Source organism: Eucyclogobius newberryi, unplaced genomic scaffold, assembly GCF_026437365.1.
Source record: "Eucyclogobius newberryi isolate DKJ021-1_F unplaced genomic scaffold, fEucNew1.0.hap1 SCAF_16, whole genome shotgun sequence".
Classification (NCBI taxonomy): domain Eukaryota; kingdom Metazoa; phylum Chordata; class Actinopteri; order Gobiiformes; family Gobiidae; genus Eucyclogobius; species Eucyclogobius newberryi.
In genome coordinates, this window is record NW_027315790.1 from 10,709,491 (window position 1) to 10,724,722 (window position 15,232).

Here is a 15,232-nt window from a genome sequence, read left to right on the forward strand (position 1 = left end):
TAAAGGCGTCTAATTCAAAACAGGGATTCTCAATTATGCAACGTTCCATTTACATATGCTAATTAAGATCATATTAATTATGTTGAAATTGGGTAATTAGCCAATCTCAATTAAGGCATTGTTCATTACATTAAATGCACAGGAAAGATGTTTGAAGTTTTGCCTTTATTCACTAGTGTGTGTGTGTGTGTGTGTGTGAGTGTGTGTGAGCGTGTGTGTGTGTGTGTGCGTGTGTGCGTGTGTGTGTGTGTGTGTGCGTGTGTAAGCGTGTGTGTGCGTGTGTGTGCGTGTGGGCCGTCTGCCACGTCTGAATCAAATCTCGCCGGTGTAGTTAATAATTTAAGCATCCCGGTTCATACAAGGAGCGCACCCACAGCTTTCATCATTACCAAGCATATGGTAGTGTAATGAGCCTGCCTGCTTGTGAAATAGTAATGTTATAGCTGGAGTAAGGCGCCGAAGAGCAGAGACAACACCTTTCCCTGTCTTTTTAGCCACTCAACTTAACTGCAGAGGAAACGTTGGGCATATGGGTTTAGGGCTTGAGTTGTGTGTGTTGTTGTGTGTAGGATGTTTTGTCTCTATATTGATGTTTATAAGATTCAGGACTGACCATAAAGATATAACAGGTAGAGCGGTTGCAATTTAACCATTCTGACCACCAACCAATAATTAATTTTGTCAACTACAGCCCTATAGTGTCCGATTTGACATTGTGTCTCAGTAATGGAACAGACGGTACAACCTTCAGCTTCTAGAAATCATACATTTTTGACCAACACTATTTGATTATTAAACAGTACATGGCAATAGTGACATGTAAAATGCGTAATCAAAAAAACGTTTAAGCTACAGGAATGATTGACAAACAATTATAAATGAAATCTGATTCAACTCTTCTTGAAAGGGTCATGATGCCCTGTTAATTCAATTGATTTAATTGTCAATAAAATGGACGGTTTTCAAAGTGTGTTTCATTATAACATTTATAATAACGAGTTAAAAAATAAACATATGCTAGCCACAATAGAGTACCCACAAAGAAGGTGTGGCAGTACGAGTGTTTTGATATTGTTTGAATGGTAAGTTGTCAACAACGCCACCCCAATTTAAACTGGGGAAAATTAGTAAAGGCACGCAGATAAGGATTACTGATGAGACAGAGACAGTTCCATAAATAACATGTTTATTATTTAAATAGATAATGCTAACAATCTAAAACACATTTTAAGCAAGACAATAATATTTTTAAACAATTTAATCTAAAAGCTAAAATGCTACCACTCAACACCACGCACACCCACTCACACGCACACCCACTCACACATGAATAAACTCAATAAGACCGTTGGAGGGGGGCTGAGGCTTAGCCGTGGAGGTAAAACAAATGGGGCAGTAACCTAATAAGAAAACGCCAAAACAACAAAACAGTGCACCACAAACCAAAACGCGGGAACCACCACCAGGGGAATCCACCACGGTGTCAGACCATCAGCCCCTATAACACAGAAAAATGTATTAAAAGCGGTACATAATTTGAGTCCAGTGTAGGCACGGCAAAGGGATATGCAGGTAGAGCAGCAGAAAAATGTCTATCGCGCCCATGCGCGTTAGCGCGACACACCCAGCGCAGAGCTGATACAGACCACGGGAGAGCACAATCCGGCAGCGTGGGGGCACAATCAAGCGCCGGCCTGCGCCGTCAGTCCGACCAGGAGGATGTTAGTCTGCGCAAAGCGGGTTACTCCGAGCACAGCGGCAGCGGCAGCGCGGCTAAGCGGAGCGGCAGCAGAGCGGAACGGCAGCGGCAACGCGGAACGGCAGCGGCAAAGCGGAGCGGCAGCAAAGCGGCAGCTCCTACATACACCGGAGGAATCAAACACTGAATTTGGTTGTTAACACTAGTTTTCCACTGACCCAGGCATACTTACACTTCGGAGCGCGACTTAGAGCTCCGATGAGGGAGAGGCGAGAGCGAACAGCTGCGTCAAAGCCTATAAAAACACGAGAGCCTAAGCACGTCAGACGATCGTGGATCTTAAAATGAGGGGCGCTTACCTAAGCTTGCGGTAGTGAGTGACCAGCATCTGTGGTTACAGGTGACTGTCCGTGCTAACAAAAAGGAGTCTAAGATTAGAAGACAGTCCACAAAATTTAGGAGGGAGACAGAGCTCCGCTTACCTGCCGTGAGGCGCTGGAGGAACGCGGAAGTGTGACGCCGGTGGGCGGGCACAATGCGAGAGGCCAGAGGGAGCGTAACAATCAGGGGGGGCATTTTTATGAATGGCGACCGGCATGAATGGCCAATGAGAACGCGGGCTCAGATCTAAGGCCGGCCCAAAATACGATATGGCCACATCCACTCCCCCAATCTGCATCGGCGCCCCGCCGATGGCCTAAAACAGCCTAGAAGCTGGCACTTGTGGAAGGAGCCGGGGACTCTGACTCCCCTTGAGGCTGCCGACTCACCGGTCTTGGGAGATGATGGAGGTTCTGATGTTTGCCAGCTGTTGGCCTTGTGGACCTACGCACGGACCGCTCAGTTGGACCAGTCATGGTGGTAGTGACTGTCACAAACTGGGGCTGGTCGGCAAAGGAATCAGGTGGAACCAAAATGGGTCCAGCAGCATCTGGGGAAGAGCACCATATTGCCCCAGAGGGTAGTTCAAGTGCTGCAGCCAGCCGAGATGGTGTTACCTCTGTAACGGGCGGTAAAGCCTGCGGAAGCAGAAAAAAAAAAAAAAAGAAAAGAAAATCGCCCTCGTGGGACGACCCCTCTTCAGGGTTTCGCACCGTGGGCTCCACTGGAGGGACTGATGCTGGAGCGAGATCTGGAACCTCACTCTGGATCAGGCACTTCAACAGGGAGCGGTGCACCCTCTTGATTTTAGTCGGTTGTCCAACTGGGGCAACTGTGTACACAGTTCCACCCTCATGTGGAACTTCCACAACCACATGTTTAGTGGGGCACCACTGGTCTTGAATTTTCTGGCGGCCTCTCACACCGTAGTCCCGGAGCAACACGAGCTGGCCCTCATTAAGGGGTAACTCCTGGACATGTCGGTCGTGGGTTGCCTTTCTGCGGGCAGCAGCTAAACGCAGTTTCTCTCTTGCCCCATCGAAAGCCATTTGCAGACGGGCCTGGTGCTCCTTAACCCACTCGTGTACAGTCCCGCCAAGTGGGTCCTGTACCTGTCCCAGCAAGAAGTCGATAGGGAGCCGCGGTTCCTGCCCAAACATCAAAAAGAATGTCGACTCCCCAGTCGACTGATGTGGAGTGGTGTTATAAGCAAAGAGAACCTGTGGCAAGCAAGCGCTTCAGTCCCTCTTACGGGACACAGGCAGAGCACGCAGCAAGTTGTGCAGTGTCCGATTGAAGCGCTCACACTGCCCATTACCAGCAGGGTGGTAAGGAGTAGTGCGCGACTTCACAATCCCATACAGACTGCACAACTGCTGGATCAGTTGGCTCTCAAAATTACGGCCCTGGTCAGAGTGGATGCGGGCCGGAACCCCAAACTTGCCAAACCACTCCGTTACCAGAACCTGTGCAACCATACTGGCACGTTGGTCGCGGGTTGGCACCGCCATTGTGTACTTGCTGAAGACATCAATCATCACAAGAACATTTTCTAGGCCAGCTGCGGTTGGCTCCAACAGCGTAAAATCAATAGCCACAATTTAATTTGGTCTTGAAGAGAGTAGGTGGCCCATGAAGGCATGTGCCGCATGATCATTGTTCTTTGCGAACTGACACCTCTCACAAGCCTGGCACCACTGGGTGACCTCCTGGGACATACCTGGCCAATAACAGCGGGGGCGAAGCAGAGCCAATGTCCTCTCCACGCCTTGATGGACCTGATTGAGGACCTCCCGAACCAAGGCCCTAGGCAGGAGGAGTTGGCAAACTGCCCCACCACCGTCGGAGCGGAACACCTGCCTGTACAACAAACCGCCCAGCTCCAGACGGTCCCACTGACTCACCAGAATCGAGGCCGGCTGAGAGAGGACACGCCGCTCTTCACGAGTGGGCCGGCGCCGTTCTACCCAGAAAGTCAGGATCTCCTGAATGACTGGGTCAGCCTGCTGGAGTGTATAAAGAGCAGCAGGGGAATGATGGGGGAAGACTGTTACTACAGACTGGGTTGCCACCGTCTACACTCCCTGCAAGGCTTGCTGTAATGGCTGCGGTAGAGAGGTATTTGCTGCTACCCGGGACCCGTCCCTGGGTGAGGGCCATGGCTGACGGGACAAGGCATCAGCATTCCGGTTGGACTTACCCGATCGACACTTCAGTTCAAAATCAAACAACGCCAACTGGGCTGCCCAACGCTGCTCAACAGCACCCAGTTTAGCAGACGCGAGATAGCTCAGGGGGTTATTTTCTGTAAAGACCACGCACTTGTGGCCCAACAGATACTCTCTGAACTTCTCCGTCAATGCCCATTTAAGAGCCAATAGCTCCAGTTTCATGGAGCTATAATTGGACATATTCCGCTCTGTAAGTCGGAGTCCTCTGCTAGCATATGCGATGGGTCTGACTTTCCCTTCCTGCTCCTGGGCGAGAACTGCGCCTAAGCCCACATGGCTGACGTCTACTTCCAGGATAAAGGAAAGAGAAAAATTTGCATATGCCAGCACTGGGGCAGACGTGAGTTTGGCCTTCAAGGTCTCGAAGCTCTGCTGGCACTCCTCAGTCCAAGGGACTGCAGCACGCCGAGAGGTTCTCTTCCCCAACTGACTCCCGGTCAGCTCGGCCACTCTGCGATGTAAGGGAGCGGCCAGTTTAGCAAAGCCGTCGACAAAACTTCGGTAGTAGCTTGCAAACCCCAAGAAGGAGCGCAGGTCAGAAACCGTAGATGGGACAGAACAGTTTGCTACTACGTCAATTTTGCCGGGATCAGTGGCCACTCCCTGGTCAGAAATCACGTGCCCCAAATAGTGCACTTCCCGCTTGAAGAACCGGCACTTGCTCTGCTTTGCCTTGAGCCCTTCCTTCTGCAACCTCCCAAGCACCACCTCCAGCCTCTCCAGGTATCATATATGATCAATATCATCCAGGTAGAGGAGGAGAGACTGGCACTGCTGGTCACCAAAAATGCTGTGACAGGGACCTGATTGTACCCGCTGGCCAGATCCAAAGTGGAAAACCAGCGGGCCCCCGTCAAAGCGTCGAGCGACTCTTCGATACGTGGGAGTGGAAAGGCATCCTTTCGGGTCTTTAGGTTCAGTTGGCGATAGTCAACACATAGACGAAGGCTGCCGTCCTTTTTCCGGACCAAGACAATGGGTGATGCATAGGGGCTGGAGCTCTCTCTGATTATCTGCGCTTTCAAGAGCTGATGGATATGCTCTTTGACCAGCTCGTACCCAGATGGCGGGATACGGCGGTAGCGCTGACGGACCGGGACATCATCCAGTAGTGGAATGTCATGGGTGATCAGGTTGGTACAACCCAGATCCTGATCATTCGCAGCAAACACAGAGGAATATTTCCAAAGTAATGCCCACACCTCCACCTGCTCCTCAGGGGGCAGGGGGGATAGGTCAATGGCTGCGATGGGGTCCGTGGCGGAGGAAGCGACACTTTGAGAGGAGACACTCGCAGCAACTGCGGGAAATTCCGTCACTCCTGCAGGAAGACTCACCACATTGACATTGTCCAGAGTCCCTACTAGGGTACGCGGGTAAAGCAGCACATCGTTGTCACCGACATTGACAATAGGAATGTACGCCGTGCCACGGACTACCTGGACCAGAGCGGGGGATGCCAGCAGGCCTGCAGGCAATCCCCACTCCAAAGGCTCGAACAAGACCGTGGCACCCGAATAATGTGTCGAACAGGTAGCAGGGACCATTTTCGTAACACCCCCCGGGATGCGAACAGCTCGTTTTCCCTGCAACTTGACCATACCTGGTTGTTTGGGGGTGGGCCGCAGGTCTGCAGCGTGGCACCTCTGAAACGCTTCCATCAATGGAGTTGGGCATGTGACCACAGGGGCTGTATCAAAAAGTGCAGGCCCATACTGTCCAAACAGTTCCTTATAACATCTGCGGAGCACATTCATTCCCAAAACTCCAGGGACTTGGGGAGAGCATTGACCAGACGGGTCCCTCATTACTAACACTTACACTCCACAGTGGGGCATCACTTTACCACAGAGCTCAATAGGTAATTCTAAATATCCAATGTAAGGGATGGACAGACCATTGGCAGCTTTAAGCTGTAGCCAATGGCAAGCCTGCAAGCGTTCTTCCCCCCATGGCTCAAAATACCTGCGGAAAAAGCTTTCTGTAATTGTAGACACCATCGACCCAGTGTCCACAAGACATGGCACAATTACGCCATCCATGTCTACATCAAGATGTGGACAGGATGCAATCAACTTTGGAGCGTTCCTCCCTCCGTTAGTGGTTGAGCTAGTGGATGCCCCACCCGTGCGTTGGCTCCGCGACACGGTGGGCGCTAGTTTTCCGACGTTTGATTAAAGCGACGGCGGGTCGGCAAAGAGGGTTCGTGGCGACTGGGAACACGAGGGCCATCACAGTCTCTGGCAATATGGCCAGGTTGCTGGCAACGATTACACACAAGCGGGCCATAACGAGGGGAGCGACTACGCTGGTGTGCAGTTTGCGTGTTCTGCAATAATGCAATACTTTGCGTCAACAGCTCAAGTTGTTCCTGTTGCTTTTTCAACATCTCCTTCATTTTGCTAACCTCAGTCCGTGTAGGGGTGGCTTCAGGCCCCGGGTTTCCACGCATGGCATATTGTATACCAAAGGCCGAGGGCACCGAATTGCTTCGACCTCTCATGCCGGCCGGCAGACCTTCAAGCTCCCACCTGATTGCCTCTCCCCTGGCCTCAAGAAGAGTCGCCCTAGGGTACCGGCGCACATGCTTTTTCAACTCACGACGCAAGGAACCATCACTCACGTGCTCAATAAACTGGTCGCGCATTAAATCCTCAGCATTTGGTATGTCTCCCGGGGCTTGCATTTTAACCCTTTCCATCAAGTTCAGCAGGGCCAGGGAGAACTCCTGCAATGTCTCACCTTCCTGCTGTCTCCTGGAGAAGAGGGCCTCCTGCAGAGCAACATAGGACTCTGTGCACCCGTATAATTCCTTAAGAATAGAGACTATCCTAGTCGGGTCCTGGCGCTCTGCGGCAGATCGATATTTTAGTTCTTCCTTCGCCTCCCCCTCCAGGTGATCAAGAAGGAAGTATGCCTGGTCCGCCAGTGACAGGTGTCAAGCCCTCATACAGGCCTGTGCATCCTCGGCCCACTCACCCACACTAATCCCTGTACGGTCCCTAAACATGGGACATTTTCGGTCCCTCGGAATAAATACCAACCGGTCTATGGCAGGGGTGGCGGGGGGCACAGGCACTGCAGAGCCACCAGCACCAGAACCAGCTGCAGCGCGTCCCTGGCGCAGCTGTACATCATCTGCTTTTAGTTGAGTAATTTGGTTCCTTAATTCCTGCAGCTCTTCCTCCATGGCTGCAAGTCTGTAGCTCAAAAGAGAGACTGCCGCTTTGCCCTTTAAAAAACACACAAGTTACTTTTGCTGCTTGCCACAACAATCACAAAAATCAAATACAAATAACTTTGGTGGAACTAGCCTCTCCCTCAAAAACAGCAAATCCTGCCAACAACGCCAAAAATGTGGCAGTACGAGTGTTTTGATATTGTTTGAATGGTAAGTTGTCCAACAACGCCACCCCAATTTAAACTGGGGAAAATTAGTAAGGCACGCAGATAAGGATTACTAATGAGACAGAGACAGTTCCATAAATTACAACATGTTTATTATTTAAATAGATAATGCTAACAATCTAAACACACATTTTAAGCAAGACAATAATATTTTTAAACAATTTAAATCTAAAAGCTAAAATGCTACCACTCAACACCACGCACACCCACTCACACGCACACCCACTCACACATGAATAAACTCAATAAGACCGTTGGAGGGGGGCTGAGGCTTAGCCGTGGAGGTAAAACAAATGGGGCAGTAACCTAATAAGAAAACGCCAAAACAACAAAACAGTGCACCACAAACCAAAACGCGGGAACCACCACCAGGGGAATCCACCACGGTGTCAGACCATCAGCCCCTATAACACAGAAAAATGTATTAAAAGCGGTACATAATTTGAGTCCAGTGTAGGCACGGCAAAGGGATATGCAGGTAGAGCAGCAGAAAAATGTCTATATCGCGCCCATGCGCGTTAGCGCGACACACCCAGCGCAGAGCTGGTACAGACTACGGGAGAGCACAATCCGGCAGCGTGGGGGCACAATCAAGCGCCGGCCTGCGCCGTCAGTCCGACCAGGAGGATGTTAGTCTGCGCAAAGCGGGTTACTCCGAGCACAGCGGCAGCGGCAGCGCGGCTAAGCGGAGCGGCAGCAGAGCGGAACGGCAGCGGCAACGCGGAACGGCAGCGGCAAAGCGGAGCGGCAGCAAAGCGGCAGCTCCTACATACACCGGAGGAATCAAACACTGAATTTGGTTGTTAACACTAGTTTTCCACTGACCCAGGCATACTTACACTTCGGAGCGCGACTTAGAGCTCCGATGAGGGAGAGGCGAGAGCGAACAGCTGCGTCAAAGCCTATAAAAACACGAGAGCCTAAGCACGTCAGACGATCGCGGATCTTAAAATGAGGGGCGCTTACCTAAGCTTGCGGTAGTGAGTGACCAGCATCTGTGGTTACAGGTGACTGTCCGTGCTAACAAAAAGGAGTCTAAGATTAGAAGACAGTCCACAAAATTTAGGAGGGAGACAGAGCTCCGCTTACCTGCCGTGAGGCGCTGGAGGAACGCGGAAGTGTGACGCCGGTGGGCGGGCACAATGCGAGAGGCCAGAGGGAGCGTAACAATCAGGGGGGGCATTTTTATGAATGGCGACCGGCATGAATGGCCAATGAGAACGCGGGCTCAGATCTAAGGCCGGCCCAAAATACGATATGGCCACATCCACTCCCCCAATCTGCATCGGCGCCCTGCCGATGGCCTAAAACAGCCTAGAAGCTGGCACTTGTGGAAGGAGCCGGGGACTCTGACTCCCCTTGAGGCTGCCGACTCACCGGTCTTGGGAGATGATGGAGGTTCTGATGTTTGCCAGCTGTTGGCCTTGTGGACCTACGCACGGACCGCTCAGTTGGACCAGTCATGGTGGTAGTGACTGTCACAAACTGGGGCTGGTCGGCAAAGGAATCAGGTGGAACCAAAATGGGTCCAGCAGCATCTGGGGAAGAGCACCATATTGCCCCAGAGGGTAGTTCAAGTGCTGCAGCCAGCCGAGATGGTGTTACCTCTGTAACGGGCGGTAAAGCCTGCGGAAGCAGAAAAAAAAAAAAAAAGAAAAGAAAATCGCCCTCGTGGGACGACCCCTCTTCAGGGTTTCGCACCGTGGGCTCCACTGGAGGGACTGATGCTGGAGCGAGATCTGGAACCTCACTCTGGATCAGGCACTTCAACAGGGAGCGGTGCACCCTCTTGATTTTAGTCGGTTGTCCAACTGGGGCAACTGTGTACACAGTTCCACCCTCATGTGGAACTTCCACAACCACATGTTTAGTGGGGCACCACTGGTCTTGAATTTTCTGGCGGCCTCTCACACCGTAGTCCCGGAGCAACACGAGCTGGCCCTCATTAAGGGGTAACTCCTGGACATGTCGGTCGTGGGTTGCCTTTCTGCGGGCAGCAGCTAAACGCAGTTTCTCTCTTGCCCCATCGAAAGCCATTTGCAGACGGGCCTGGTGCTCCTTAACCCACTCGTGTACAGTCCCGCCAAGTGGGTCCTGTACCTGTCCCAGCAAGAAGTCGATAGGGAGCCGCGGTTCCTGCCCAAACATCAAAAAGAATGTCGACTCCCCAGTCGACTGATGTGGAGTGGTGTTATAAGCAAAGAGAACCTGTGGCAAGCAAGCGCTTCAGTCCCTCTTACGGGACACAGGCAGAGCACGCAGCAAGTTGTGCAGTGTCCGATTGAAGCGCTCACACTGCCCATTACCAGCAGGGTGGTAAGGAGTAGTGCGCGACTTCACAATCCCATACAGACTGCACAACTGCTGGATCAGTTGGCTCTCAAAATTACGGCCCTGGTCAGAGTGGATGCGGGCCGGAACCCCAAACTTGCCAAACCACTCCGTTACCAGAACCTGTGCAACCATACTGGCACGTTGGTCGCGGGTTGGCACCGCCATTGTGTACTTGCTGAAGACATCAATCATCACAAGAACATTTTCTAGGCCAGCTGCGGTTGGCTCCAACAGCGTAAAATCAATAGCCACAATTTAATTTGGTCTTGAAGAGAGTAGGTGGCCCATGAAGGCATGTGCCGCATGATCATTGTTCTTTGCGAACTGACACCTCTCACAAGCCTGGCACCACTGGGTGACCTCCTGGGACATACCTGGCCAATAACAGCGGGGGCGAAGCAGAGCCAATGTCCTCTCCACGCCTTGATGGACCTGATTGAGGACCTCCCGAACCAAGGCCCTAGGCAGGAGGAGTTGGCAAACTGCCCCACCACCGTCGGAGCGGAACACCTGCCTGTACAACAAACCGCCCAGCTCCAGACGGTCCCACTGACTCACCAGAATCGAGGCCGGCTGAGAGAGGACACGCCGCTCTTCACGAGTGGGCCGGCGCCGTTCTACCCAGAAAGTCAGGATCTCCTGAATGACTGGGTCAGCCTGCTGGAGTGTATAAAGAGCAGCAGGGGAATGATGGGGGAAGACTGTTACTACAGACTGGGTTGCCACCGTCTACACTCCCTGCAAGGCTTGCTGTAATGGCTGCGGTAGAGAGGTATTTGCTGCTACCCGGGACTCGTCCCTGGGTGAGGGCCATGGCTGACGGGACAAGGCATCAGCATTCCGGTTGGACTTACCCGATCGACACTTCAGTTCAAAATCAAACAACGCCAACTGGGCTGCCCAACGCTGCTCAACAGCACCCAGTTTAGCAGACGCGAGATAGCTCAGGGGGTTATTTTCTGTAAAGACCACGCACTTGTGGCCCAACAGATACTCTCTGAACTTCTCCGTCAATGCCCATTTAAGAGCCAATAGCTCCAGTTTCATGGAGCTATAATTGGACATATTCCGCTCTGTAAGTCGGAGTCCTCTGCTAGCATATGCGATGGGTCTGACTTTCCCTTCCTGCTCCTGGGCGAGAACTGCGCCTAAGCCCACATGGCTGACGTCTACTTCCAGGATAAAGGAAAGAGAAAAATTTGCATATGCCAGCACTGGGGCAGACGTGAGTTTGGCCTTCAAGGTCTCGAAGCTCTGCTGGCACTCCTCAGTCCAAGGGACTGCAGCACGCCGAGAGGTTCTCTTCCCCAACTGACTCCCGGTCAGCTCGGCCACTCTGCGATGTAAGGGAGCGGCCAGTTTAGCAAAGCCGTCGACAAAACTTCGGTAGTAGCTTGCAAACCCCAAGAAGGAGCGCAGGTCAGAAACCGTAGATGGGACAGGCCAGTTTGCTACTACGTCAATTTTGCCGGGATCAGTGGCCACTCCCTGGTCAGAAATCACGTGCCCCAAATAGTGCACCTCCCGCTTGAAGAACCGGCACTTGCTCTGCTTTGCCTTGAGCCCTTCCTTCTGCAACCTCCCAAGCACCACCTCCAGCCTCTCCAGGTATCATATATGATCAATATCATCCAGGTAGAGGAGGAGAGACTGGCACTGCTGGTCACCAAAAATGCTGTGACAGGGACCTGATTGTACCCGCTGGCCAGATCCAAAGTGGAAAACCAGCGGGCCCCCGTCAAAGCGTCGAGCGACTCTTCGATACGTGGGAGTGGAAAGGCATCCTTTCGGGTCTTTAGGTTCAGTTGGCGATAGTCAACACATAGACGAAGGCTGCCGTCCTTTTTCCGGACCAAGACAATGGGTGATGCATAGGGGCTGGAGCTCTCTCTGATTATCTGCGCTTTCAAGAGCTGATGGATATGCTCTTTGACCAGCTCGTACCCAGATGGCGGGATACGGCGGTAGCGCTGACGGACCGGGACATCATCCAGTAGTGGAATGTCATGGGTGATCAGGTTGGTACAACCCAGATCCTGATCATTCGCAGCAAACACAGAGGAATATTTCCAAAGTAATGCCCACACCTCCACCTGCTCCTCAGGGGGCAGGGGGGATAGGTCAATGGCTGCGATGGGGTCCGTGGCGGAGGAAGCGACACTTTGAGAGGAGACACTCGCAGCAACTGCGGGAAATTCCGTCACTCCTGCAGGAAGACTCACCACATTGACATTGTCCAGAGTCCCTACTAGGGTACGCGGGTAAAGCAGCACATCGTTGTCACCGACATTGACAATAGGAATGTACGCCGTGCCACGGACTACCTGGACCAGAGCGGGGGATGCCAGCAGGCCTGCAGGCAATCCCCACTCCAAAGGCTCGAACAAGACCGTGGCACCCGAATAATGTGTCGAACAGGTAGCAGGGACCATTTTCGTAACACCCCCCGGGATGCGAACAGCTCGTTTTCCCTGCAACTTGACCATACCTGGTTGTTTGGGGGTGGGCCGCAGGTCTGCAGCGTGGCACCTCTGAAACGCTTCCATCAATGGAGTTGGGCATGTGACCACAGGGGCTGTATCAAAAAGTGCAGGCCCATACTGTCCAAACAGTTCCTTATAACATCTGCGGAGCACATTCATTCCCAAAACTCCAGGGACTTGGGGAGAGCATTGACCAGACGGGTCCCTCATTACTAACACTTACACTCCACAGTGGGGCATCACTTTACCACAGAGCTCAATAGGTAATTCTAAATATCCAATGTAAGGGATGGACAGACCATTGGCAGCTTTAAGCTGTAGCCAATGGCAAGCCTGCAAGCGTTCTTCCCCCCATGGCTCAAAATACCTGCGGAAAAAGCTTTCTGTAATTGTAGACACCATCGACCCAGTGTCCACAAGACATGGCACAATTACGCCATCCATGTCTACATCAAGATGTGGACAGGATGCAATCAACTTTGGAGCGTTCCTCCCTCCGTTAGTGGTTGAGCTAGTGGATGCCCCACCCGTGCGTTGGCTCCGCGACACGGTGGGCGCTAGTTTTCCGACGTTTGATTAAAGCGACGGCGGGTCGGCAAAGAGGGTTCGTGGCGACTGGGAACACGAGGGCCATCACAGTCTCTGGCAATATGGCCAGGTTGCTGGCAACGATTACACACAAGCGGGCCATAACGAGGGGAGCGACTACGCTGGTGTGCAGTTTGCGTGTTCTGCAATAATGCAATACTTTGCGTCAACAGCTCAAGTTGTTCCTGTTGCTTTTTCAACATCTCCTTCATTTTGCTAACCTCAGTCCGTGTAGGGGTGGCTTCAGGCCCCGGGTTTCCACGCATGGCATATTGTATACCAAAGGCCGAGGGCACCGAATTGCTTCGACCTCTCATGCCGGCCGGCAGACCTTCAAGCTCCCACCTGATTGCCTCTCCCCTGGCCTCAAGAAGAGTCGCCCTAGGGTACCGGCGCACATGCTTTTTCAACTCACGACGCAAGGAACCATCACTCACGTGCTCAATAAACTGGTCGCGCATTAAATCCTCAGCATTTGGTATGTCTCCCGGGGCTTGCATTTTAACCCTTTCCATCAAGTTCAGCAGGGCCAGGGAGAACTCCTGCAATGTCTCACCTTCCTGCTGTCTCCTGGAGAAGAGGGCCTCCTGCAGAGCAACATAGGACTCTGTGCACCCGTATAATTCCTTAAGAATAGAGACTATCCTAGTCGGGTCCTGGCGCTCTGCGGCAGATCGATATTTTAGTTCTTCCTTCGCCTCCCCCTCCAGGTGATCAAGAAGGAAGTATGCCTGGTCCGCCAGTGACAGGTGTCAAGCCCTCATACAGGCCTGTGCATCCTCGGCCCACTCACCCACACTAATCCCTGTACGGTCCCTAAACATGGGACATTTTCGGTCCCTCGGAATAAATACCAACCGGTCTATGGCAGGGGTGGCGGGGGGCACAGGCACTGCAGAGCCACCAGCACCAGAACCAGCTGCAGCGCGTCCCTGGCGCAGCTGTACATCATCTGCTTTTAGTTGAGTAATTTGGTTCCTTAATTCCTGCAGCTCTTCCTCCATGGCTGCAAGTCTGTAGCTCAAAAGAGAGACTGCCGCTTTGCCCTTTAAAAAACACACAAGTTACTTTTGCTGCTTGCCACAACAATCACAAAAATCAAATACAAATAACTTTGGTGGAACTAGCCTCTCCCTCAAAAACAGCAAATCCTGCCAACAACGCCAAAAATGTGGCAGTACGAGTGTTTTGATATTGTTTGAATGGTAAGTTGTCCAACAACGCCACCCCAATTTAAACTGGGGAAAATTAGTAAGGCACGCAGATAAGGATTACTAATGAGACAGAGACAGTTCCATAAATTACAACATGTTTATTATTTAAATAGATAATGCTAACAATCTAAACACACATTTTAAGCAAGACAATAATATTTTTAAACAATTTAAATCTAAAAGCTAAAATGCTACCACTCAACACCACGCACACCCACTCACACGCACACCCACTCACACATGAATAAACTCAATAAGACCGTTGGAGGGGGGCTGAGGCTTAGCCGTGGAGGTAAAACAAATGGGGCAGTAACCTAATAAGAAAACGCCAAAACAACAAAACAGTGCACCACAAACCAAAACGCGGGAACCACCACCAGGGGAATCCACCACGGTGTCAGACCATCAGCCCCTATAACACAGAAAAATGTATTAAAAGCGGTACATAATTTGAGTCCAGTGTAGGCACGGCAAAGGGATATGCAGGTAGAGCAGCAGAAAAATGTCTATATCGCGCCCATGCGCGTTAGCGCGACACACCCAGCGCAGAGCTGGTACAGACTACGGGAGAGCACAATCCGGCAGCGTGGGGGCACAATCAAGCGCCGGCCTGCGCCGTCAGTCCGACCAGGAGGATGTTAGTCTGCGCAAAGCGGGTTACTCCGAGCACAGCGGCAGCGGCAGCGCGGCTAAGCGGAGCGGCAGCAGAGCGGAACGGCAGCGGCAACGCGGAACGGCAGCGGCAAAGCGGAGCGGCAGCAAAGCGGCAGCTCCTACATACACCGGAGGAATCAAACACTGAATTTGGTTGTTAACACTAGTTTTCCACTGACCCAGGCATACTTACACTTCGGAGCGCGACTTAGAGCTCCGATGAGGGAGAGGCGAGAGCGA

At 52.1% G+C, this 15,232-nt stretch overlaps 1 protein-coding gene across 1 annotated transcript; it reads right to left on the minus strand.

Moving 5' to 3' along the window:
* Nucleotides 1-2,406: 2,406 nt before the first annotated feature.
* Nucleotides 2,407-14,128, minus strand: LOC140362308 (uncharacterized). The gene is given in 15 exon segments (XM_072448422.1): nucleotides 2,407-2,718; nucleotides 2,794-3,486; nucleotides 3,765-3,768; nucleotides 4,337-5,026; nucleotides 5,125-6,001; nucleotides 6,658-7,104; nucleotides 7,972-8,025; nucleotides 8,559-8,621; nucleotides 8,686-8,739; nucleotides 8,809-8,821; nucleotides 9,097-9,345; nucleotides 9,421-11,729; nucleotides 11,732-12,628; nucleotides 13,285-13,855; nucleotides 13,979-14,128. Coding segments are annotated over 15 exon segments (7,383 nt in total).
* Between the last annotated feature and the right edge of the window lie 1,104 nt (nucleotides 14,129-15,232).